Consider the following 25,970-nt stretch of genomic DNA (forward strand, 5'->3'; position numbering starts at 1 on the left):
ATAACAATTATAAATATATATGCACCCAACACGGGAGGTCCACAATATGTAAGACAAATGCTAACAAGTATGAAAGCAGAAATTAACAATAACACAATAATAGTGGGAGACTTTAATACCTGACTCACACCTATGGATAGATCAACTAAACAGAAAATTAACAAGGAAACACAAACGTTAAATGATACAATAGACCAGTTAGACCTACTTGATATTTATAGGACATTTCATCCCAAAACAATGAATTTCACCTTTTTCTCAAGTGCACATGGAAGCTTCTCCAGGATAGATCACATCCAGGGCCATAAATCTAGCCTTGGTAAATTTAAAAAAAAATGAAATCATTCCAAGCATCTTTTTTGACCACAATGCAGTAAGATTAGATTTCCATTACAGGAGAAAAACTATTAAAAATTCCAACATATGGAGGCTGAACAACACGTTGCTGAATAACCAACAAATCACAGAAGAAATCAAAAAAGAAATCAAAATTTGCATAGAAACGAATGAAAATGAAAACACAACAACCCAAAACCTGTGGGACCCTGTAAAAGCAGTCCTAAGGGGAAAGTTCGTAGCAATATAGGCATACCTCAAGAAACAAGAAAAAAGTCAAATAAATAACCTAACTCTACACCTAAAGCAACTAGAAAAGGAAGAAATGAAGAACCCCAGGGTTAGTAGAAGGAAAGAAATCTTAAAAATTAGGGCAGAAATAAACGCAAAAGAAACAAAAGAGACCATAGCAAAAATCAACAAAGCCAAAAGCTGGTTCTTTGAAAGGATAAATAAAATTGACAAACCATTAGCCAGACTCATCAAGAAACAAAGGGAGAAAAATCAAATCAATAAAATTAGAAATGAAAATGGAGAGATCACAACAGACAACACAGAAATACAAAGGATCATAAGAGACTCCTATCAACAATTATATGCCAAAAAAATGGACAACGTGGAAGAAATGGACAAATTCTTAGAAAAGTACAACTTTCCAAAACTGGACCAGGAAGAAATAGAAAATCTTAACAGACCCATCACAAGCACGGAAATTGAAACTGTAATAAAGAATTTTCCAGCAAACAAAAGCCCAGGTCCAGACGGCTTCACAGCTGAATTCTACTAAAAATTTAGAGACGAGCTAACACCTATCCTACTCAAAGTCTTCCAGAAAATTGCAGAGGAAGGTAAACTTCCAAACTCATTCTATGAGGCCACCATCACCCTAATACCAAAACCTGACAAAGATCCCACAAAAAAAGAAAACTACAGGCCAATATCACTGATGAACATAGATGCAAAAATTCTTAACAAAATTCTAGCAATCAGAATCCAACAAGACACTAAAAAGATCATACACCATGACCAAGTGGGCTTTATCCCAAGGATGCAAGGATTCTTCAATATCTGCAAATCAATCAATGTAATACACCATATTAACAAATTGAAAAATAAAAACCATATGATTATCTAAATAGATGCAGAGAAAGCCTTTGACAAAATTCAACATCCATTTATGATAAAAAACTCTCCAGAAAGCAGGAATAGAAGGAACTTACCTCAACATAATAAAAGCTATATACGACAAACCCACAGCAAACATTATCCTCAATGGTGAAAAATTGAAAGCATTTCCTCTAAAGTCAGGAACAAGACAAGGGTGCCCACTTTCACCATTACTATTCAACATAGTTTTGGAAGTTTTGGCCACAGCAATCAGAGCAGAAAAAGAAATAAAAGGAATCCAAATGGGAAAAGAAGAAGTAAAACTCTCACTGTTTACAGATGACATGATCCTCTACATAGAAAACCCTAAAGACTCCACCAGAAAATTACTAGAACTAATCAACGATTATAGTAAAGTTGCAGGATATAAAATCAACACACAGAAATCCCTTGCATTCCTATACACTAATAATGAGAAAACTGAAAGAGAAATTAAGGAAACAATTCCATTCACCATTGCAACGGAAAGAATAAAATACTTAGGAATATATCTACCTAAAGAAACTAAAGACCTATATATAGAAAACTATAAAACACTGGTGAAAGAATTCAAAGAGGACACTAATAGATGGAGAAATATACCATGTTCATGGATTGGAAGAATCAATATGGTGAAAATGAGTATACTACCCAAAGCAATTTATAGATTCAATGCAATCCCTATCAAGCTACCAACGGTATTCTTCACAGAGCTAGAACAAATAATTTCACAATTTGTATGGAAATACAAAAAACCTCGAATAGCCAAAGCTATCTTGAGAAAGAAGAATGGAACTGGAGGAATCAACTTACCTGACTTCAGGCTCTACTACAAAGCCACAGTCATCAAGACAGTATGGTACTGGCACAAAGACAGAAATATAGATCAAGGGAACAAAATAGAAAGCCCAGAGATAAATCCTCACACATATGGATACCTTGTCTTTGACAAAGGAGGCAAGAATATACAGTGGATTAAAGACAATCTCTTTAACAAGTGGTGCTCGGAAATCTGGCCAACCACTTGTAAAAGAATGAAACTAGACCACTTTCTAACACCATACACAAAAATAAACTCAAAATGGATTAAAGATATAAACGTAAGACCAGAAACTATAAAACTCCTAGAGGAGAACATAGGCAAAACACTCTCCGACATACATCACAGCAGGATCCTCTATGACCCACCTCCCAGAATATTGGAAATAAAAGCAAAAATAAACAAATGGGACCTAATTAAACTTCAAAGCTTCTGCACAACAAAGGAAACGATAAGCAAGGTGAAAAGACAGCCTTCAGAATAGGAGAAAATAATAGCAAATGAAGCAACTGACAAACAACTTATCTCAAAAATATATAAGCAACTCCTACAGCTCAGCTACAGAAAAATAAATGACCCAATCAAAAAATGGGCCAAAGAACTAAATAGACATTTCTCCAAAGAAGACATACAGATGGCTAACAAACACATGAAAAGATGCTCAACATCACTCATTATCAGAGAAATGCAAATCAAAACCACTATGAGGTACCATTTCACACCAGAATGGCTGCAATCCAAAAGTCTACAAGCAATAAATGTTGGAGAGGGTGTGGAGAACGGGGAACTCTCTTACACTCTTGGTGGGAATGCAAACTAGTACAGCCACTATGGAGAACAGTGTGGAGATTCCTTAAAAAACTGGAAATAGAATTGCCTTATGATCCAGCAATTCCACTGCTGGGCATACACACTGAGGAAACCAGAACTGAAAGAGACACATGTACCCCAATGTTCATCACAGCACTGTTTATAATAGCCAGGATATGGAAGCAACCTAGATATCCATCATCAGATGAATGGATAAGAAAGCTGTGGTACATATACACAATGGAGTATTACTCAGCCATTAAAAAGAATACATTTGAACCAGTACTAATGAGGTGGATGAAACTGGAGCGTATTATACAGAGTGAAGTAAGCGAGAAAGAAAAACACCAATACAGTATACTAACACATATATATGGAATTTAGAAAGACAGTAACAATAACCCTGTATACAAGACAGCAAAAGAGACACTGATGTATAGAACAGTCTTTTGGACTCTGTGGGAGAGGGAGAGGGTGGGAAGATTTGGGAGAATGACATTGAAATACGTATAATATCATATATGAAACGAGTTGCCAGTCAAGGTTCGATGCATGATAGTGGATGCTTGGGGCTGGTGCACTGGGACGACCCTGAGGGATGGTATGGGGAGGAAGGAGGGAGGAGGGTTCAGGATGGGGAACACATGTATACCTGTGGCGAATTCATTTCTATATTTGGCAAAACCAATACAATATTGTAAAGTTTAAAAATAAAATAAAATTAAAAAAAAAAAAAAAAACACTTACCAGAAAACTGAGCAAGCTCACTGAAAGATACTTACCCAAGTGAGTAACAGTTTATGTCACTTGAAAATCTGCACCTGAATGTTTGTAATGGCTTTTTACACAAACAACACAAATCAGAAAGAACACACACATGTCTTTGATGAATAGAAAAGCAAGCTATGATACATCCTTACAAATGGACACTACTCAGCAATAAGTGTGAACAGGCTTCTAATAATCAGCAGAATTTGGATGAATCTCAAATATATTATACTAAGTGAAAGGAGTTATACTCGAAGTGTATGATACCATTCATATGACATGATGAAAAGGCAAGAAAGAAAAATAGTAGCAATGGTAAACAGATCAGAGTTGGCAGGGGACTTGTGGAGGGCAGGATATAATTACCAAAGGACACCAGAGAATTTGGGAGGTTGATACAACTTCTATATCTTGATTTTGGTGGTGGCTGTATACTATATATGGGCTTCCTTGGTGCCTCAGTGGCAAAGAATCTGCCAGTGCAGGAGATATGGGTTGATCCCTGGGTCAGGAAAAGCCCTTGGAAAAGGAAACGGCAACCCACTCCAGTATTCTTGCTTGGGAAGTCCCCTGGACAGAGAAACCTGGCAAGCTGCAGTCTATGGTGTCGCAAAAGAGTCAGACACAACTTAGTGACTGAACAACAAATATACATTTATGAAAACTTGCAGCACTATATACTACAAAAGGTGAATTTAACTGTATGAAAACTATACCTTAGTAAAACTAAAAAAAATATAGGAAAAGATAATTGTAAATAGAAGGATATGAAGCTTTTAATATCCTGCTTCTACGACCTTCTTTAAGTACCAGTAGAAAAAGTCCCCTGCCATATTGTTTTTTGTCAAGAGTTTAGTGTTATAGTTTTGAAATACAATTGTATTTATTCTGTCAATTAAACTTGCCAGATCATTTGTTGAGCCAATTACTGTGTTCATCATTGTTCCCTGTAATATATACACATCCCTAGGCATCACCTTCCTTCTTGATGAAATTATTATATTCAAGCATCTTTGGTGGTAAAGCCTTATACTTTTGTTTGTAATTTTTTTTCACTCCCTACTGATGCTTTTATCCATGCAGAGAACTCTCGGTGCGGGCAGTTATGTTCCCTCAGCACTTTTGAAGATATTTCTCTTTTGTCCTATGACTCCAGTGAAAAGTCCACTACCTTCTGTCTTTATCAGTGGGAAATCTGTCTTGTTTCTTTGAGAGAATTTTAAAGATTTTCATTAACACTGATATTCTCCATATTCAGTACTGTCTGGATAACTTTTTTTATTGCCTGCTCAATGTTTACAAAGTCCCACACTTTCTCTTCAAATGTCACTTGTGGCACACAATATAACACCAACACACATACGTATGTACAGGACAAGACAGATTGCCAAAGGTCATGGAGGGAAGACTGGGTAATTACAGACTCCACAGAGCACAGTCATGTTGAATTAAATAGTCCAGGCTAAGAAGATGATAAGTGAGGCCACGGGGGTGAAGGTGGGAAGCAACGTCCCACAGATGCCTCAAAACCCACCTTAAATCTGGGGCAGAGGACTGATTGACCACGAAAGGGTCTTTTCTTCCTGTTCATTTCAGTCGGTAATTTGGAAATGGGCCATCAGTGTCTTCCTTAGGTGACGTAGAAACCCAGGGCCTCCAAGCTCATTTAGTGAGAGAAAAGTACAAGGAAACAGGGCCAGGAAACAGGCCCAAAGGGACTCATTACCATCCTGTTTCCTGGACCAGCCTTTCCAGGGAAGGCCATTTCAGCTGAGAGGCTAGGCTAAGTCCCTCTAAACACAGGGGTAGAACAGAGGGAGTGGGATCATGGGATGAGGAAACTGGGCAGCCTCCCCCAGGACAGGCCCTGGCTCCGTGTTGGCCCTGGGGACAGTGAGATCAGTCATTGCACGGTCTCCTTTGAGCAGCCCTTCTAATATCTACTTCCTCCCGATTCCCACTGCTTTCATTTTTCCTCCCAGACCCCAGCAAGAGTAAATAAAAGTCTGAGCGTCAGTACCCATGAACTCTGTCTGACTAATGCACAATAGATAGATGAAACTTTTACTTGAGGAGCTGTGTGACAGAAGCAGTTTCTTTTACTTTTCCACAGGTGTAAAAACAGGACAGCTATACTCTTGTTCTGTAGAAGCTCTCCAAGTCAGAAGGATTCAGTTGGCTCTGTCAGCAAGTATTGCATTTCCAGAGCAGACCTGTAGAGGAACTGAAGGAATGGAAGGAGTCCTAATCGACCTTGGTCAGACCCCTCAGACTTTTAACATCGCTTAGCAAAATCAAACCTATTGGATATGGCTGAAAAAGTCCCATCTTCCTTCTTGTGTTCTACTGCATCTTCTTTGACCCTCAAACAATCCCCAGGTTGTCCATGTTGTCAGGCAGCTGGCATTTAACCACCTCAGGTAAGAGTATTGTCTCACTTTCAGGGAAGAGGGCAGTCTTGAGGAATTTTGACTTGAGAAATGGAGCCCAGTGCAGATCCCAAGAACTTCAGCTACTCTGTTCTCCAGGTTCTCTGGTGCTTGGGCTCTATACCTCATCACAAACTCCTCTATTCTTTGTTTTCTAAATATGAGGAGGAATCAGTGAGGCCTGATGGAAAATGCTATGCTACATCCCAGACCAGGGTATCTGCTTCCTGGTGGTAGCATTAAGATCTGTCTTTAGACCTCATAGGCTTTGCTGGCATCTGATAAAAATATTTGTAGCTATGTTATAATATATGCCTCTGAAGGACCATTTAAGATCAGATGATAGTTTTGTGACATGCTTTAGTACCTCTTTACTATTAAGATTCTGTGGACTTTGTAGAAGTCAATGGAAACTAGGGAAATGTCAAAATATATGACATAATAGAGGAAAGTGAGTTTTAGAAATATGCTTCACTTACAGACTTTTTAAGATATGTTCAAATCTGGATTTATCTGCCCAGTTTCCATGATGCGTGAGACTGATTTCTGTCAATCTCATGTCCCTGTTCTAGAAAGCTTCTCTCTGAGAATGAGTCCCACACACCCATGGTAGCTTTCAGAACAGGAGCTCTTTTTCCTCCCCCTGGGGGTCCTCAGTGCAGTCTGGATACCCTGGCTCTGTAGTTTGGGGACTCAAAATGGTGAAAGAGAGGGAAGCTAAGGTTAATGAGCTTGTTACAAATACAACACATGCTCTTTTTTCTCCTACAATTTTCCCTATTTCTCCCCCAAACAATCTGAGCTTCCTCATCAATTCCTTATGTTTTTCATATTTCTGAGTAATCCCAGGGTCACATTTATTATAATATGTCATAAAATAAACAGCTATGTTTGCCTTGATTTTAAAGGTTAAGTTCTGAAAGTGACATCACCTCAAGCACACTATTCCATAGTCTCAGACAATCTAAATTATCTCCCCTCTTTGGCACATGGAGACTGTAGGGCTGGTCCAGTGAACTAAGATGCATACTTTAGCTCTTCTAATAAGGCTGTTTACAGCTTTGGGGGCTGCAAATCAATGTGGACATACGGTGTATGGAAAAAAATAATGAGGTACATTATTGATATCACACTGATGCTCTTGTTTTAGTATTTCATATTCAAAATAGGTACACAGAACAGTGACTGGGTACTTAAATCATCAGTCAAACATTATACCTAAAGCATAGGTATAAGAATTATTAAGAGCATGCATACCTGAATAATGATATATTGCAATGAGAAAGGTAATTTGAATTTCTGGGGAGATACATATTCAGGTTTGATATCCTGAATAATATTCTTATCTAGTGATCTTTGAATATTTAGCTGTTAACGTGATGCTTGTTCTCCATTCAGATGGTTCTTTTCAAGATACTTAAAAGAAACAGAGATCAAGAAATAAAATTAGCTACCAGTGGGAAAGGAATCACCATATTGGACTCATATTGGTCATTCTGTGGGGCCTCTGATGTTACAAAATGTTGCAACCATCTTAACAAAAATTCACCTAGAATCTACTTGGTTCTAGGCAACTAAATAAACAACACAGAATGGAGCACTGGAACTCCAGTCTGGGAAGTGGCTTCATATTGATGGGGATTCTGAATGACAGTTTGTCTCCTGAGCTGATCTGTGCTACAGTCACAGTCCTGTACATGCTGGCCCTCACCAGCAATTGCCTTCTGCTCCTGGCCATCACAATGGATGCCCGACTCCATGTGCCCATGTACCTCCTGCTCGGGCAGCTCTCTCTCATGGACCTCCTCTTCACGTCTGTTGTCACTCCCAAGGCCTTCATGGATTTTCTGCTCAGTGAAAACACCATCTCCTTTGTGGGCTGTGCCCTTCAGATGTTTCTGGCACTGACCCTGGGTGGTGCAGAGGACCTCCTACTGGCCTTCATGGCCTATGACAGGTATGTGGCCATTTGTCATCCTCTGAACTACATGGTCCTCATGAGGCCAAGGGTCTGCTGGCTCATGGTGGCCACATCCTGGATTTTGGCAACCCTTAGTGCCATTGTATATACTGTGTACACCATGCACTATCCCTTTTGCAAAGCCCGTGAGATCAGCCACCTGCTCTGTGAGATTCCACCTCTGTTGAAGTTGGCCTGTGCAGATACTTCCATATATGAACTCACGGTGTATGTGATGGGTGTGACCTTCTTGATTCCTCCTCTTGTTGCTATCCTTGCCTCCTACACACTAATCCTACTTACTGTGCTCCACATGCCCTCAAATGAAGGGAGGCAGAAAGCTCTGGTCACCTGCTCTTCCCACCTGACAGTGGTCGGGATGTTCTATGGAGCTGCCACATTCATGTATGTTCTGCCCAGTTCCCTCCACAGTCCCAAGCAAGACAACATCGTCTCTGTCTTCTACACGGTTGTCACCCCAGCCCTGAACCCCCTTATCTACAGCCTGAGGAATAAAGAGGTCATGGAGGCCTTAAGAAGAATCCTGGGTAGATATATGCTGTGGACACACTCCTGACAGAGTTGCCAAGTGGAGGTGGTAGGAACTAAGTATCATGTGGCTGTGATAATGGTAGCTTATAGAAGTCTTATCAAACTCCAATAACCTCTTACATCAGAGGAGAGCTGCTCTCATTTGACTGGATTCTTAGACAATTGTAGAGAGAAGTAGCCTCATAAGACATATTGGGCTTCTTGTTTATTAGGTAGATGGTTGTTAAAACAATTAGTTGGAAAGAGTAATCAATTTGTGACTACATTTGTACAAATACTTATGTTGAGAGAGTGGGAAAAGCTAATGGGCCATTTTTATACCACAAAATGAAAATTAAAGTAGAGAAATGAATAAAACAGAATGTGGAAGTTCCCAGGTTTCAAGTGAGCATTGGAAATATAATAGCAGTGAGAGTTATGTGTTGTGTATTTTTCTTGAGTTTTTTTTTTTAACTTTACAATATTGTGTTGGTTTTGCCATATATCAAAATGAATCCGCCACAGGTATACATGTGTTCCCCATCCTGAACCCTCCTCTCTCCTCCCTCCCCATACCATCCCTCTGGGTCGTCCAAGTGCACCAGCCCCAAGCATCCAGTATCGTGCATCGAACCTGGACTGGCGACTTGTTTCATATATGATATTACACATGTTTCAATGCCATTCTCCCAAATCATCCCACCCTCTCCCTGTCCCACAGAGTCCAAAAGACTGTTCTATAAAACAGTGTCTCTTTTGCTGTCTTGTATACAGGATTACTGTTACCATCTTTCTAAATTCCATATATATATGCATTAGTATACAGTATTGGTGTTTTTCTTTCTGGCTTACTTCACTCTGTATAATAGGCTCCAGTTTCATCCACCTCATAAGAACTGGTTCAAATGTATTCTTTTTAATGGCTGAGAAATACTCCATTGTGTATATGTACCACAGCTTTCTTATCCATTCATCTGATGATGGACATCTAGGTTGCTTCTATGTCCTGGCTATTATAAACAGTGCTGTGATGAACATTGGGGTACACGTGTCTCTTTCAATTCTGGTTTCCTTGGTGTGTATGCCCAGCAGTGGGATTGCTGGATCATAAGGCAATTCTATTACCAGTTTTTTAAGAAATTTCCACACTGTTCTCCATAGTGGCTGTACTAGTTTGCATTCCCACCAACAGTGTAAAAGGGTTCCCTTTTCTTCCCTTTTCTCTAGACTTTTGGATAGCAGCCATTCTGACTGGTGTGAAATGGTACCTCATAGTGGTTTTGATTTGCATTTCTCTGATAATGAGTGATGTTGAGCATCTTTTCATGTGTTTGTTAGCCATCTGTATGTCTTCTTTAGAGAAATGTTTATTTAGTTCTTTGGCCCATTGTTTGATTTGGTCATTTATTTTTCTGGAATTGAGGTGTAGGAGTTGCTTGTGTACTTTTGAGATTAGTTGTTTGTCAGTTGCTTCATTTGCTATTATTTTCTCCCATTCTGAAGGCTGTCTTTTCACCTCGCTTATAGTTTCCTTTGTTGTGCAAAAGCTTTTAAGTTTAATTAGGTCCCATTTGTTTATCTTTGTTTTTATTTCCAATATTCTGGGAGGTGGGTCATAGAGGATCCTGCTGTGGTGTATGTCGGAGAGTGTTTTGCCTATGTTCTCCTCTAGGAGTTTTATAGTTTCTGGTTTTACGTTTAGAAAAGTACAACTTTCCAAAACTTTCCAAAACTGGACCAGGAAGAAATAGGAAATCTTAACAGACCCATCACAAGCACAGAAATTGAAACTGTAATCAGAAATCTTCCAGCAAACAAAAGCCCAGGTCCAGATGGCTTCACAGTTGAATTCTACCAAAAGTTTAGAGAAGAGCTAACATCTATCCTACTCAAAGTCTTCCAGAAAATTGCAGAGGAAGGTAAACTTCCAAACTCATTCTATGAGGCCACCATCACCCTAATACCAAAACCTGACAAAGATCCCACAAAAAAAGAAAACTACAGGCCAATATCACTGATGAACATAGATGCAAAAATTCTTAACAAAATTCTAGCAATCAGAATCCAACAAGACACTAAAAAGATCATACACCATGACCAAGTGGGCTTTATCTCAGGGATGCAAGGATTCTTCAATATCTGCAAATCAATCAATGTAATACACCATATTAACAAATTGAAAAATAAAAACCATATGATTATCTCAATAGATGCAGAGAAAGCCTTTGACAAAATTCAACATCCATTTATGATAAAAACTCTCCAGAAAACAGGAATAAAAGGAACTTACCTCGACATAATAAAAGCTATATACGACAAACCCACAGCAAACATTATCCTCAATGGTGAAAAATTGAAAGCATTTCCTCTAAAGTCTTGTTCCTCAGGAACAAGACAAGGGTGCCCACTTTCACCATTACTATTCAACATAGTTTTGGAAGTTTTGGCCACAGCAATCAGAGCAGAAAAAGAGATAAAAGGAATCCAAATGGGAAAAGAAGAAGTAAAACTCTCACTGTTTACAGATGACATGATCCTCTACATAGAAAACCCTGAAGACTCCACCAGAAAATTACTAGAACTAATCAACGATTATAGTAAAGTTGCAGGATATAAAATCAACACACAGAAATCCCTTGCATTCCTATACACTAATAATGAGAAAACTGAAAGAGAAATTAAGGAAACAATTCCATTAACCATTTCAACGGAAAGAATAAAATACTTAGGCATATATCTACCTAAAGAAACTAAAGACTTATATATAGAAAACTATAAAACACTGGTGAAAGAAATCAAAGAGGACACTAATAGATGGAGAAATATACCATGTTCATGGATTGGAAGAATCAATATAGTGAAAATGAGTATACTACCCAAAGCAATTTATAGATTCAATGCAATCCCTATCAAGCTACCAATGGTATTCTTCACAGAGCTAGAACAAATAATTTCACAATTTATATGGAAATACAAAAAACCGTGAATAGCCAAAGCTATCTTGAGAAAGAAGAATGGAACTGGAGGAATCAACCTACCTGACTTCAGGCTCTATTACAAAGCCACAGTTATCAAGACAGTATGGTACTGGCACAAAGACAGAAATATTGATCAATGGAATAAAATAGAAAGCCCACAGATAAATCCACGCTCATATGAACACCTTATCTTTGACAAAGGAGGCAAGAATATACAATGGATTAAAGACAATCTCTTTAACAAGTGGTGCTGGGAAAACTGGTCAACCACTTGTAAAAGAATGAAACTAGAGCACTTTCTAACACCATACAGAAAAATAAACTCAAAATGGATTAAAGATCTCAACGTAAGACCAGAAACTATAAAACTCCTAGAGGAGAACATAGGCAAAACACTCTCCGACATACATCACAGCAGGATCCTCTATGACCCACCTCCCAGGATATTGGAAATAAAAGCAAAAATAAACAAATGGAACCTAAAAACTTAAAAGCTTCTGCACAACAAAGGAAACTATTAGAAAGGTGAAAAGGCAGCCTTCAGAATGGGAGAAAATAATAGCAAATGAAGCAACTGACAAACAACTAATCTCAAAAATATACAAGCAACTCCTACAGCTCAGCTACAGAAAAATAAATGACCCAATCAAAAAATGGGCCAAAGAACTAAATAGACATTTCTCCAAAGAAGACATACAGATGGCTAACAAACACATGAAAAGATGCTCAACATCACTCATTATCAGAGAAATGCAAATCAAAACCACTATGTGGTACCATTTCATGCCAGTCAGAATGGCTGCAATCCGTAAGTCTACAAGCAATAAATGCTGGAGAGGGTGTGGAGAAAAGGGAACTCTCTTACACTGTTGGTGGGAATGCAAACTAGTACAGCCACTATGGAGAACAGGGTGGAGATTCCTTAAAAAACTGGAAATAGAACTGCCTTATGATCCAGCAATCCCACTGCTGGGCATACACACTGAGGAAACCAGAAGGGAAAGAGACATGTGTACCCCAATGTTCATTGCAGCACTGTTTATAATAGCCAGGACATGGAAGCAACCTAGATGTCCATCATCAGATGAATGGATAAGAAAGCTGTGGTACATATACACAATGGAGTATTACTCAGCCATTAAAAAGAATACATTTGAATCAGTTCTAATGAGATGGATGAAACTGGAACCTATTATACAGAGTGAAGTAAGCCAGAAAGAAAAACACGAATACAGTGTACTAACGCATATATATGGAATTTAGAAAGATGGAAACAATAACCCTGTGTACGAGACAGCAAAAGAGACACTGATGTATAGATCAGTGTTATGGACTCTGTGGGAGAGGGAGAGGGTGGGGAGATTTGGGAGAATAGCATTGAAACATGTATAATATCATGTATGAAATGAGTCGCCAGTCCAGGTTTGATGCACGATACTGGATGCTTGGGGCTGGTGCACTGGGATGACCCAGAGGGAGGGTATGGGGAGGGAGGAGGGAGGAGGGTTCAGGATGGGTAACACAGGTATACCTGTGGTGGATTCATTTTGATATTTGGCAAAACTAATACAATATTGTAAAGTTTAAAAATTAAATTAAAATTTAAAAAAATCATAACAATTGTATGGTGAGTATATTTCTTTGTTTGTGTCCACAGGAAAGGAAAGCTATCATTATAATGCACCTTATGCTAATTTAGATATGCTTTATTTGTATCATTTGATTTACCTGTGTGGAAATATTTATAATAAAAACTGTGAACTTTCCTGGCTCACCTAATTGAAATTATTTGGGGAGGTAGTGCTTTTTTAAAACTCAGAAATATTTTCTTTTCAGAAGCTGTCTTAAATTACTTGGTGTATTAAGATCAATGATAATATAAAAGCTAATAATCTATGGAACTAGTCCAAGTTCATTATATAAACAGGAAATTCAGAAATTGAGAAAGAGAAAACCTATAAGGTTTTCTATTCATTTTTGCTTATCTATATGCAGTTTACTGAATAGCTATGTACATTTTGGCCAAAGTTTTGCTTTTTTTTTGCTTGAAATTTGGTGAAGTTTCTTCCTTTGGAGAGAGGACATTATAGTGTAGGGCTGGGGGGCTTAGGGAGGTAGGTGGCCAGAGTTCTGAGTTTAATCTCTGCTCACCATGTATACCTGTGTATCTTTGAACAGAAATTAAACCATTCATTTTTCATTTTGTTCCTCTGAAAAGCAGTGATAATAATAAGACTCATGATGATCTCGTGTTTTAGGGTGACTTGAATAAGATGATAATGCACTTAGACCTGTGCCTCGCAAATAGTTCTTAAACCATGCTAACTGTTATATGAATATCTAATAAATAGTCTTGATAAAACTTCATTTCAAATGACTACATAATAGCATCATATGAATCCTCTATAATGTATTTAGGGATTTCCTTACATTTAATTTTTTCCCTTCAAATTTTCTACGTAAGGGTATATTTTAAGTGAGGTCAAATTCTTGAAGGGTAAAAAATGGAATATAAGCAAAGAAACTATTTGAAATTCTTATTTTAAAGAGCTAACTGTTTATGAGAAAGTTAGAGACCTTTTGCATGCCGGCTAGCATTTTGTGAGAGTCTCTGCCTCATTGTACTCTTTCCATCCTGTCTTATATAAACTCCCTTTGATAATTTATTAAGCACATAAACAAAAAGTAACAGGTGTTTTCACTTATAGTATTTATTTTGTTTTATTCTAATGATTTTTCTGTAGCCCTATATAGACAAAGTGAAGTTCTTCAGTCGTGTCCGACTCTGCGACCCCATGGACTGTAGCCTACCAGGCTCCTCTGTCCATGGGATTTTCCAGGCAATAGTACTGGAGTGGATTGCCCTTTCCTTCTCCAGGGGATCTTCGTGACCCAGGGATCGAACCCGGGTCTCCTGCATTGTAGGCAGACACTTTACCATCTAAGCCACCAGTGAAGTCAGGGAAGGTCCTAGACAATTTGGCAGTTATATACGTGGAAACATTTATTTTCAGTTTATTACATATGTAGTAGGATATGTTGGATAGGGAAGTGTTACAACATTTACAAAATGTCACGGATTCATTTTTTCCTTTGTATTTTATAGGTGATAGTACCCTTACAATTTCCATTTTTAATTCAGATAATATTGCCATAAATCTTTAGATGTGCTTAATAAACTTTAATCTCTCTGATATTATTTAAATACATTATGGATAGTGAAACTTTAAATTAGTTGTTTTCTAAATAGCTGATTTTCCTGTTAGCATTCCTAATAATCTTTACCTATTTTGCATTTATTATTACTATTATTTATAACTGCTTGACTATGTATTTTCTTCTTGTAAGTATAGTGGTAGAGGGTGTCTCTAGTACTGGTCTAGTACTACCCCATTCCTCAGAGCAAATCATCTTAAAAGACTTCACCGTACCTACACCTTCTGGTCCTCCTCTACCATTCACAACTCATATCACTGTAATCAGGCTCCCCTCTACAGCCAACAGCACCTCCCTTCCCTACCTCATTGTAGTCATGCGTATCAAGAGTGACGGAGGTATATGTCTCATCTGTTCTGACAAAGAAATAATAGTATATATTTTATAAAAGTGTAAAATGTGAATTTTAGAATCGTTACCTGTGATTACCAATGAGCCTCAAAGGGCTTAGAGATTAAAATCTATATTCCATAGGAGATACAGTATATCTTTATAGTCCACATATCTCAGAAAAAATTAAATAATTGTAAATAGTTTCAGAATGCTAACTAGACAGGACTTAACTATCATTAAGGTTCTCAGTCTCCAGGCCTAAGTGTATGTGTGTGTCCCTGTATGACTTTCTCTCTTGAATTGCACCTTCTTTTTACTTGCATGAATAATCCTGCTCATTCTCCAAAACTCTTCATTTTATCTTTAAATACTAATTAGGGAGATATGAAATTTAAAACTTCAGGCAACATGCGCTTCATTTTTAATTTAAAAACCCATATTTTATAGCTTAAAAATGCAAAATGAGAATAAAATTGTTCAGTCACTACAGAAAACAGATGGACAGTTTTTAATCAAATTAAACACATACTTAACACACAACAGAGCAAGTTTACTACAAGGGACTTACCCAAGTGAATAACAGTTTATAGTCACTCAAAAACCTATACATGAATGTTTATAATGGCTTTTTCCACTAACAACAATAACCAGAAACAACAAAAATGTCCTTTAACTGGTGAATGGATAAAGAAACTATGATAAAGCCACACAACTGGATGTTACTCAGCAAAAAATGAGAACAGACTATTAATAGATGGCAGAATTTGAATGAATCTAAAACATATTATGCTAAGTGACAGAAGCAATACTCAAAGTATCCGATACCATTCATATGACATGTAGGGAAAAAATAGGAGAGACTCTAAATACATCAGAGAGTTCCCAAGGGCTTGGATGAGCATGGGATGATTATCAAAAGGCACCAGAGAATTTGCAGCATTGAGGCAACTTTTATATCTTGGTTTTGGTGGTGGTTATATTCTATTATGGGCTTCTCTGATGGCTCAGCAGGTAAAGAAACCACCTGCACTGCAGAAGACTCAAGAGATGTGGGATTGATTCCTGTCTCAGGACAACCCCTAGAGGAACACATGCCAACCCACTCGAGTATTCTTGGCTGGAGAATCCCATGGACAGAGGAGCCTGGTGAGGTACAGTCCAAAGGGTCTTAAAGAGTTGGACAAGACTGACAGACTAACACTTTCACTTTCCCTTTTTACATATGCTATTATATACATTTGTCAAAAATTGCAGAACTGTATACAAAAAGAGGCAGATTTTATTGGGTAAAAATTTGTGCCTTAATAAAAATTTAAAAAGTAAGAAATAATTGAATAAAATTTTTAATATTCTTCTTGTACAGCCTTCTTTAAGTACCAATAGAAAAAAGTCCCCTGTCGTCTTGATTTTTTTCTGTGAATTTAAAAATTTTTATTTATATCCTATCTGCTTTGAAAAGGGATTTAATGTTCAGTCAGTTCAGTTCAGTTGCTCAGTCGTGTCTGACCTTTGCAACCCATGGACTGCAGCACACCAGGCTTCCTGTCCATCACCAACTCCTGGAGCTTGCTCAAACTCACGTCCATTGAGTTGGTGATGCCATCCAACCATCTCACCCTCTGTCATCCCCTTCTCCCACCTTAAATCTTTCCCAGAATCAGGATTTTTTCCAATGAGTCAGTTCTTTGCATCAGATGGCGAAAGTATTGGAGTTTCAGCTTCAGCATCAGTCCTTCCAATGAATATTCAGGACTAATTTCTTTAGGAGGGACTGATTGGATCTCCTTGCTTTCCAAGGGACTCTCAAGAGTCTTCTCCAACACCACAGTTCAAAAACATCAATTCTTCAGCTCTCAGCTTTCTTAATAACCCAACTCTCACATCCATACATGACTACTGGTAAAACCACAGCTTTGACTAGATGGACCTTTGTTGGTAAAGTAATGTCTCTGCTTCTTAATATACTGTCTAGGTTGGTTATAACTTTTCTTCCAAGGAGTAAGCATCTTTTAATTTCATGGCTGCAGTCACCATCTGCAGTGATTTTGGAGCCCCCCAAAATAAAGTCTGTCACTGTTTCCATTGTTTTCCCATCTATTTGTCATGAAGTGATGGGACTGGTTGTGTCCAACTCTTTGTGACCCCATGGACTGTACAATCGATAGAATTCTTGAGGCCAGAATACTGGACTGGGTAGCCTTTCCCTTCTCCAGGGGATCTTCCTAACCCAGGGATTGAAGCCAGGTCTCCCGCATGTCAAGGAGATTCTTTACCAGCTGAGCCACAAGGGAAGCCCAAGAATATTGGAGTGGGTAGCCTATCCCTTCTCCAGTGGGTCTTCTCGACCCAGCAATTGAATCGAGGTTCGTGCATTGCAGGCGGATTCTTTACCAACTGAGCTATCAGGGAAGCCCTTATGATACAGTGGAAGTGATTATACAGCACAGCACTGGAGCGGCGGCTGAGAAAAGATATCCCATGTCCAAAGGCAAAGGAGTAGCCCCAGCAAGATGGTAAGAGGGGCAAAAACACATTTAGAATCAAACCCCATACGTGACAGAGACGCTCAGAGGGCTCAAATAAATCTTGTGCACACCAGGACCCAGAGATCCCACAGAGACTGAGACAGAACTGTGTTGGAATGTCTCCTGTGGAGGTACAGGCTAGCAGTGGCCTGCCACAGGGGCAGGGGCTTTGGGTGCCACAGACCTGGGTATGACATAAGCACTCTTGGAGGAGGTTGCCATTAACCCCAGCATAGAGCCACCAGAACTTACACAGGACCGGGGAAACAGACTTTTGGAGGGAACAGACAGAACTCTGTGGGCACCAGGACCCAGGAGAAAGGAGCAGTGACCACACAAGAGACTGACCCAGACTTGCCCATGGGTTCCCAGGAGTGTCTAGCAGAGGCATGGGTCAGCAGTGGCCTGCTGCAGAGTTGGGGGCATGGAGTGTAGCAGAGCGTGTATGGGACCTTTTGAAGGAGGTCACCATTATCTTCACTGCCTCCACTACAGTTTGGCCCCGGGTAAATAACAGGGAAGGAAAACAACCTCACCCATCAATAGAAAATTGGATTAAAGATTTAGTGAGCCTGGCCCTGCCCATCAGAATAAGACCCAGTTTCCCCCTCAGAACATGGAGGAGCTACTCCATGTTCAAGGTCAGAAGGGGCGGCAGTGAGGAGATACCCCTTGTTCAAGGTAAGGAGCAGCGGCTGCACTTTGCTGGAGCAGCTGTGAAGAGATACCCCACGTCCAAGGTAAGAGAAACCAAGTAAGATGGTAGGTATTGCGAGAGGGCATCAGAGGGCAGACACATTGAAACCATAATCAAAGAAAACTAGTCAATCTAATCACATGGACCACAGTCTTGTCTAACTCAACACTAAGCCATGCCCTATGGGGCCACCCAAGACGGGCCGGTCATGGTGCAGAGATTGGACAGAATGTGGTCCACTGGAGAAGGGAATGGCCAACCACTTCAGTATTCTTGCCTTGAGAACCCCATGAACAGTATGAAAAGGCAAAAGGATAGGATACTGAAAGAGGAACTCCCCAGGTCAGTAGGTGCCCAATATGCTACTGGAGATCAGTGGAGGAATAACTCCAGAAAGAATGAAGGATGGAGCCAAAGCAAAAACAATACCCAGTTGTGGATGTGACTGGTGACAGAAGCAAGGTCCGATGCTGTAAAAAGCAATATTGCAAGGAACCTGGAAGGGTCCATGAATCAAGGATCCATGCATCAAGGCAAATTGGAAGTGGTCAAACAGGAGATGGCAAGAGTGAATGTCGACATTCTAGGAATCAGTGAACTAAAATGGACTGGAATGGGTAAATTTAACTCAGATGACCATTATATCTACTACTGCTGGCAGGAATCCCTTAGAAGAAATGGAGTAGCCATTATGGTCAAAAAAGGAGTCCGAAATGCAGTACTTGGATGCAATCTCAAAAATGACAGAATGATCTCTGTTCGTTTCCAAAGCAAACCATTCAATATCACAGTAATCCAAGTCTATGCCCCAGCCAATAACGCTGAAGAAACAGAAGTTGAACGGTTTTATGAAGACCTACAATACCGTTTAGAGCTAACACCCAAAAAAGATGTCTTTTTCATTATAGGGGACTGGAATGCAAAAGTAGGAAGTCAAAAAACACCTGGAGTAACAGGCAAGTTTGGCCTTGGAATATGGAATGAAGCAGGGCTAAGGCTAATAGAGTTTTGCCAAGAAAATGCACTGGTCATAGCAAACACCCTCTTCCAACAACACAAGAGAAGACTCTACACATAGCCATCACCAGATGGTCAAAAACAAAATCAGATTGATTATATTCTTTGCAGCCAAAGATGGAGAAGCTCTATACAGTCAGCAAAAACAAGACCAGGAGCTGACTGTGGCTCAGATCATGAACTCCTTATTGCCAAATTCAGACTGAAATTGAAGAAAGTAGGGAAAACCACTAGACCATTCAGGTATGACCTAAATCAAATCCCTTATTATTATATAGTGGAAGCAAGAAATAGATTTAAGGGACTAGATCTGATAGATAGAGTGCCTGATGAACTATGGACAGAGGTTCGTGACATCGTACAGGAGACAAGGATCAAGACCATCCCCATGGAAAAGAAATGTGAAAAAGCAAAATGGCGGTCTGGGGAGGCCTTACAAATAGCTGTGAAAAGAAGAGAAGTGAAAAGCAAAGGAGAAAAGGAAAGATATAAACATCTGAATGCGGAGTTTCAAAGAATAGCAAGAAGAGATAAGAAAGTCTTTTTCAGCGATCAGTGCAAAGAAATAGAGGAAAAAACAGAATGGGAAAGATTAGAGATCTCTTAAAGAACATTAGAGATACCAAAGGAACATTTCATGCAAAGATGGGCTCGATAAAGGACAGAAATGGTATGGACCTAACAGAAGCAGAAGATATTAAGAAGAGGTGGCAAGAATACACAGAAGAACTGTAGAAAAAAGAGCTTCATGACCAAGGTAATCACGATGGTGTGATCATTGACCTAGAGCCAGACATCCTGGAATGTGAAGTCAAGTGGGCCTTAGAAAGCATCACTATGAATGAAGCTAGAGGAGGTGATAGAATTCCAGTTGAGCTACTTCAAATCCTGAAAGGTGATGCTGTGAAAGTGCTGAACTCAATATGCCTGCAAATTTGGAAACCTCAGCAGTGGCCACAGGACTGGAAAAGGTCAGTTTTCATTCCAATCCCAAAGAAAGGCAATGCCAAAGAATGCTCAAACTACCACACAATTGCACTCATCTCACACGCTAGTAATGTAATGCTCAAAATTCTCCAAGCCAGGCTTCAGCAATACGTGAATTGTGCACTTCCAGATGTTCAAGCTGATTTTAGAAAAGGCAAAGGAACCAGAGATCAAATTGCCAACATCTGCTGGATCATCAAAAAAGCAAGAGAGTTCCAAAAACATCTATTTCTGCTTTATTGACAATGCCAAAGCCTTCGACTGTGTGGATCACAATAAATTGTGGAAAATTCTGAAAGAGATGGGAATACTAGACCACCAGACCTACCTCTTGAGAAACCTATATGCAGATTAGGAAGCAACAGTTAGAACTGGACATGGAACAATAGACTGGTTCCAAATCAGGAAAGGAGTACGTCAAGGCTGTATATTGTCACCCTGCTTATTTAACTTATACGCAGAGTACATCATGAGAAACACTGGGCTGGAAGAAGCCCAAGCTGGAATCAAGATTTCTGGGACAAGTATCAATAACCTCAGATGTGCAGATGACACCACCCTTATGGCAAAAAGTGAAGAGGAACTAAAAAGCCAAGAGGAGAGTGAAAAAGTTGGCTTAAAACTCAACATTCAGAAAACTAACATCATGGCATCTGGTCCCATTGCTTCATGGGAAATAGATGGGGAAACAGTGTCAGACTTTATTTTTGGGGGGCTCCAAAATCACTGCAGGTGATGATTGCAGCCATGAAATTAAAAGATGCTTACTCCTTGGAAGGAAAGTTATGACCAACCTAGATAGCTTATTGAAAAGCAGAGACATTACATTGCCAACAAAAGTCCGTCTATTGAAGCATGTGGTTTTCTCAGTGGTCATGTATGGATGTGAGTGTTGGACTGTGAAGAAAGCTGAGCACTTTTGAACTGTGGTGCTGGAGAAGACTCTTGAGAGTCCCTTGGACTGCAAGGAGGTCCAACCAGTCCATTCTAAAAGAGATCAGTCCTGGGTTTTCTTTGGAAGGAATGTTGCTAAAGCTGCAACTCTGGTACTTTGGCCACCTCATGCAAAGAGTTGACTCATTGGAAAAGACTCCGATGCTGGGAGGGATTGGGAGCAGGAGAAGAAGGGGACGACAGAGGATGAGATGGCTGGATGACATCACCAACTCGATGGACATGAGTTTGAGTGAACTCTGGGAGTTGGTGATGGACAGGGAGGCCTGGCGTGCTGCAGTTCATGAGGTGGCAAAGAGTTGGTCACGACTGAGCGACTGATCTGACCTGAACTCTCCCTCAGTCAGTCTCTACCATCAGAAAGCTTCCATAAGCCTCTTATCCTTCTCAATCAGAGGGCAGACAGACTAAAAACCAGAGTCACAGGAAACTAACTAATCTGATCACATGGGCCACAGCCTTGTCTAACTCAGTGAAACTATGAGCCATGCCATGTAGCAACACTCAAGATGGATCATGGTGGAGAGTTCTGACCAAACGTGGTCCACTGGAGAAGGGAATGGCCAACCACTTCAGTATTCTTGCCTTGAGAACCCCATTAATAGTATGAAAAGGCAAAAGGATAGGACACTGAAAGGTGAACTCCCCAGGTTGGCAGGTGCCCTATATGCTACTGGAGATCAGTGGAGAAATAACTCCAGGAAGAATGAAGAGACAGATCGAGAACAAAAACAACACTCAGTTGTGGATGTGATGGGTGACAGAAGTAAAGCCTGATGCTGTAAAGAGCAATATTGCATAGGAACCTGGAATGTCAGGTCCATGAATCAAGGCAAATTGGAAGTGGTCAAACAGGAGATGGCAAGAGTGAACGTCAACATAGGAATCAGCAAGCTAAAATGGACTGGAATGGGTGAATTTAACTAAGATGACCATGAATCCTACTGGTGATTCTTGCCTACTACTGTGGGCAAGAATCCCTTAGAAGAAATGGAGTAGCCATCACAGTCAACAAAAGAGTCCAAAATGCAGTATTTGGATGCAATCTCAAAAACGACAGAATGATCTCTGTTCGTTTCCAAGGCAAACCATTCAGTATCACAATAATCCAAGTCTATGCTGGGACCAGTAATGCTGAAGAAGCTGAAGTTGAATGATTCTATGAAGACCTACAAGACCTTCTAGAACTAACACCCCCAAAAGATATCCTTTTCATTATAGGGGACTGGAATGCAAAAGTAGGAAGGTAAGAAATACCTGGAGTAAGAGGCAAATTTGGCCTTGGAGTACAGAATGAAGTAGGGCAAAGGCTAATCGAGTTTTGCCAAGAGAATGCACTGGTCATAGCAAACACCCTCTTCCAACAACACAAGAGAGGACTCTACGGGTGGACATCACCAGATAGTCAACAACGAAATCAGATTGATTATATTCTTTGCAGCCAAAGATGGAGAAGCTCTATCTAGTCAGCAAAAGCAAGACCGGGAGCTGATGGTGGCTCAGATCATGAACTCCTTATTGCCAAATTCAGACTGAAATTAAAGAAAGTAGGGAAAACCACTAGACCATTCAGGTATGACCTAAATCAAATCCCTTATGATTATATAGTGGAAATGGCAAATAGATTCAAGGGATTAGATCTGATAGACAGAGTGTCTGAAGAACTATGGATGGGGGCTCATAACATTGTACAGGAGGCAGGGATCAAGATCATCCCCCAAAAAAAGAAGTGCAAAAAGGCAAAATGGTTTTCTGAGGAGGACTTACAAATAGCTATGAAAAGAAAAAAAGAGAAAGGCAAAGGAGAAAAGGAAAGATATACCCATTTGAATGCAGAGTTCCAAAGAATAGCAAGGAGGGATACGAAAGCCTTCCTCAGTGATCAATGCAAAGAAATAGAGGGTACAATAGAATGGGAAAGACTAGAGATCTCTTCAAGCAAATCAGAGATACTGAAGGAGGAAACAGACAGAACAGGTTCCATCTTGAATGCAGGCCTCCATTTTGAGCTGGACCATGGAATTTAAGCTATATGTCCTGTATCTATGGAAATGACATACAAACTGGAAAATCAGAGCCCCCAGGTTGAAGAGCCCCAGGGCTGGTACCTAGACTCTCTGTCGCCTAAAATAATACCCTAATTATCTATGTAACTGAATAGAATCATAAATTCTATTATGCTTATTGGGGTATGACCACAAGCCTATTGATAATTGCCCACTGTTAACTACGTGGCTTAAGGCATACGAATCACAGGTTAACTTTGATTGAACCTTTCTTTTCCTTTGTTCAGACTAGTTTCAGAGAATTTAGGGAGGTGGGTTTGAGCATGTACACTTAGGGTATATAAGGTTTTCACAAAAACTGGTCAGGGTCCTTGGCTAAGAGGACACTCTGCCTTGAGCCCGCTGGTATAATAAACTGCACTCCACTATCTGCATTGTCCTTCTAAGTGAGTTTGTTTCCCAGAACGCATGGCTACAACAATACCAAGAGAACATTTCATGCCAATGGGCACAATAAAGGACAGAAATGGTATGGACCTAACAGAAGCAGATGGAAAAGGCAATGGCACCCCACTCCAGTACTCTTGCCTGGAAAATCCCGTGGATGGAGGAGCTTGGTAGGCTGCAGTCCATGAGGTCTCTAAGAGTCGGACACGACCGAGCGACTTCACTTTCCCTTTTCACTTTCATGCACTGGAGAAGGAAATGGCAACCCACTCCAGTGTTCTTGCATGGAGAATCCCAGGGACGGGGGAGCCTGGTGGGCTGCCATCTATGGGGTCGCACAGGGTCAGACACGACTGAAGCGACTTAGCAGCAGAAGCAGCAACAGAAGCAAAAGCAAAAGATATTAAGAACAGGTGGCAAGAATACACAGAAGAAGTATATTAAAAAGTTCTTCACGACCCAGATAATCACAATGCTGTGATCACTCACCTAGAGCCAGACTTCTTGGAATGAAAAGTCAAGTAGGCCTTAGGAAGCATCACTGCAAACAAAGCTAGTGGAGGTGATTGAATTCCAGTTGAGGTCTTTCATATCCTAAAAGATGATGCTGTGAAAGTGCTGCAGTCAATATGCCAGCAAATTTGGAAAACTCAGCAGTGGCCAAAGGACTGAAAAGGTCAGTTTTCATTCCAATCCCAAAGAAAGGCAACGCCAAAGAATGCTCAAACTACTGCACAATCGCACTTATCTCACACGCTAGCAAAGTAATGCTCAAAATTCTCCAAGCCAGGTTTCAACAGTACGTGAACTGTGCACTTCCAGATGTTCAAGCTGGTTTTAGAAAAGGCAGAGGAACCAGAGATCAAATTGCCAACATCTGCTGGATCATGGATAAAGCAAGAGAGTTCCAGAAAAATATCTACTTCTACTTTATTGACTGTGCCAAAGCTTTGACTGTGTGGATCACAATAAACTGTGGAAAATTCTGAAAGATATGGGAACACCAGACCACCTGACCTGCCTCCTGCGAAATCTGTATGCAGGTCAGGAAGCAACAGTTAGAACTGGACATGTAATAACAGACTGGTTCCAAATCAGGAAAGGAGTACATCAAGGCTGTATATTGTCATCCTGCTTATTTAACTACTATGCAGAGTAAATCATGAGAAATGCTGGGCTGGAGGAAGCACAAGCTGGAATCAAGATTGCTGGGAGAAATACCAATAACCTCAGATATGCGGATGACAGCAACTTTAGGGCACAAAGTGAAGAGGAACTAAAGAGCTTCGTGATGAAAGTGGAAGAGGAGAGTGAAAAAGTTTGCTTAAAACTCAGCATTCAGAAAACTAAGATTGTGGCATCTGGTCCCATCACTTCATGGCAAATAGATGGGGAAACTGTGGAAACAGTGAGAGACTTTATTTTTTTGTGCTCCAAAATCACTGCAAATGGTGACTGCAGCCATAAAATTAAAAGATGCTTACTCCTTCGAAGAAAAGTTATGACCAATCTAGACAGCATATTAAAATGCAGAGTTGCCAGGAAAGATTTGTCTAGTCAAATCTATGGTTTTTTCCAGTAGTCATGTATGGATGTGAGAGTTGGATTATAAAGAAAGCTGAGAGCCGAAGAATTGATGCTTTTGAACCGTGGTGTTGGAGAAGACTCTTGAGAGTCCCTTGGATTGCAAGGAGATCCAACCAGTCCATCCTAAAGGAAATCAATCCTGAATATTCATTGGAAGGACTGATGCTGAAGCTGTAACTCCAGTACTTTGGCCACCTGATGCGAAGAACTGACTCATTTGAAAAGACCCTGATTCTGGGAAAGATTTAATGTAGGAGGAGAAGGGGACGACAAAGGTGGGATGAGATGGTTGGATGGCGTCTTGGACTCAATGGACTTGAGTAAACTCCGGGAGAGTTGGTGGTGGACGACTCTTGTAGCCACACGTCTGGGAAACAAACTCACTCAGAAGGACAACGCAGATAGTGGAGTGCAGTTTATTAC

General features: G+C 40.0%; 1 protein-coding gene across 1 annotated transcript; it reads left to right on the forward strand.

Moving 5' to 3' along the window:
* Positions 1 to 7,901: 7,901 nt before the first annotated feature.
* LOC113905017 (olfactory receptor 2AG1-like) lies at positions 7,902 to 8,846 on the forward strand. Its single transcript, XM_027562057.1, has one exon. It carries the CDS (start codon positions 7,902 to 7,904, stop codon positions 8,844 to 8,846), a length of 945 nt encoding a protein of 314 aa, XP_027417858.1.
* Positions 8,847 to 25,970: the final 17,124 nt, after the last annotated feature.

The sequence above is a fragment of the Bos indicus x Bos taurus genome, chromosome 15 (assembly GCF_003369695.1).
Source record: "Bos indicus x Bos taurus breed Angus x Brahman F1 hybrid chromosome 15, Bos_hybrid_MaternalHap_v2.0, whole genome shotgun sequence".
NCBI lineage: Eukaryota > Metazoa > Chordata > Mammalia > Artiodactyla > Bovidae > Bos > Bos indicus x Bos taurus.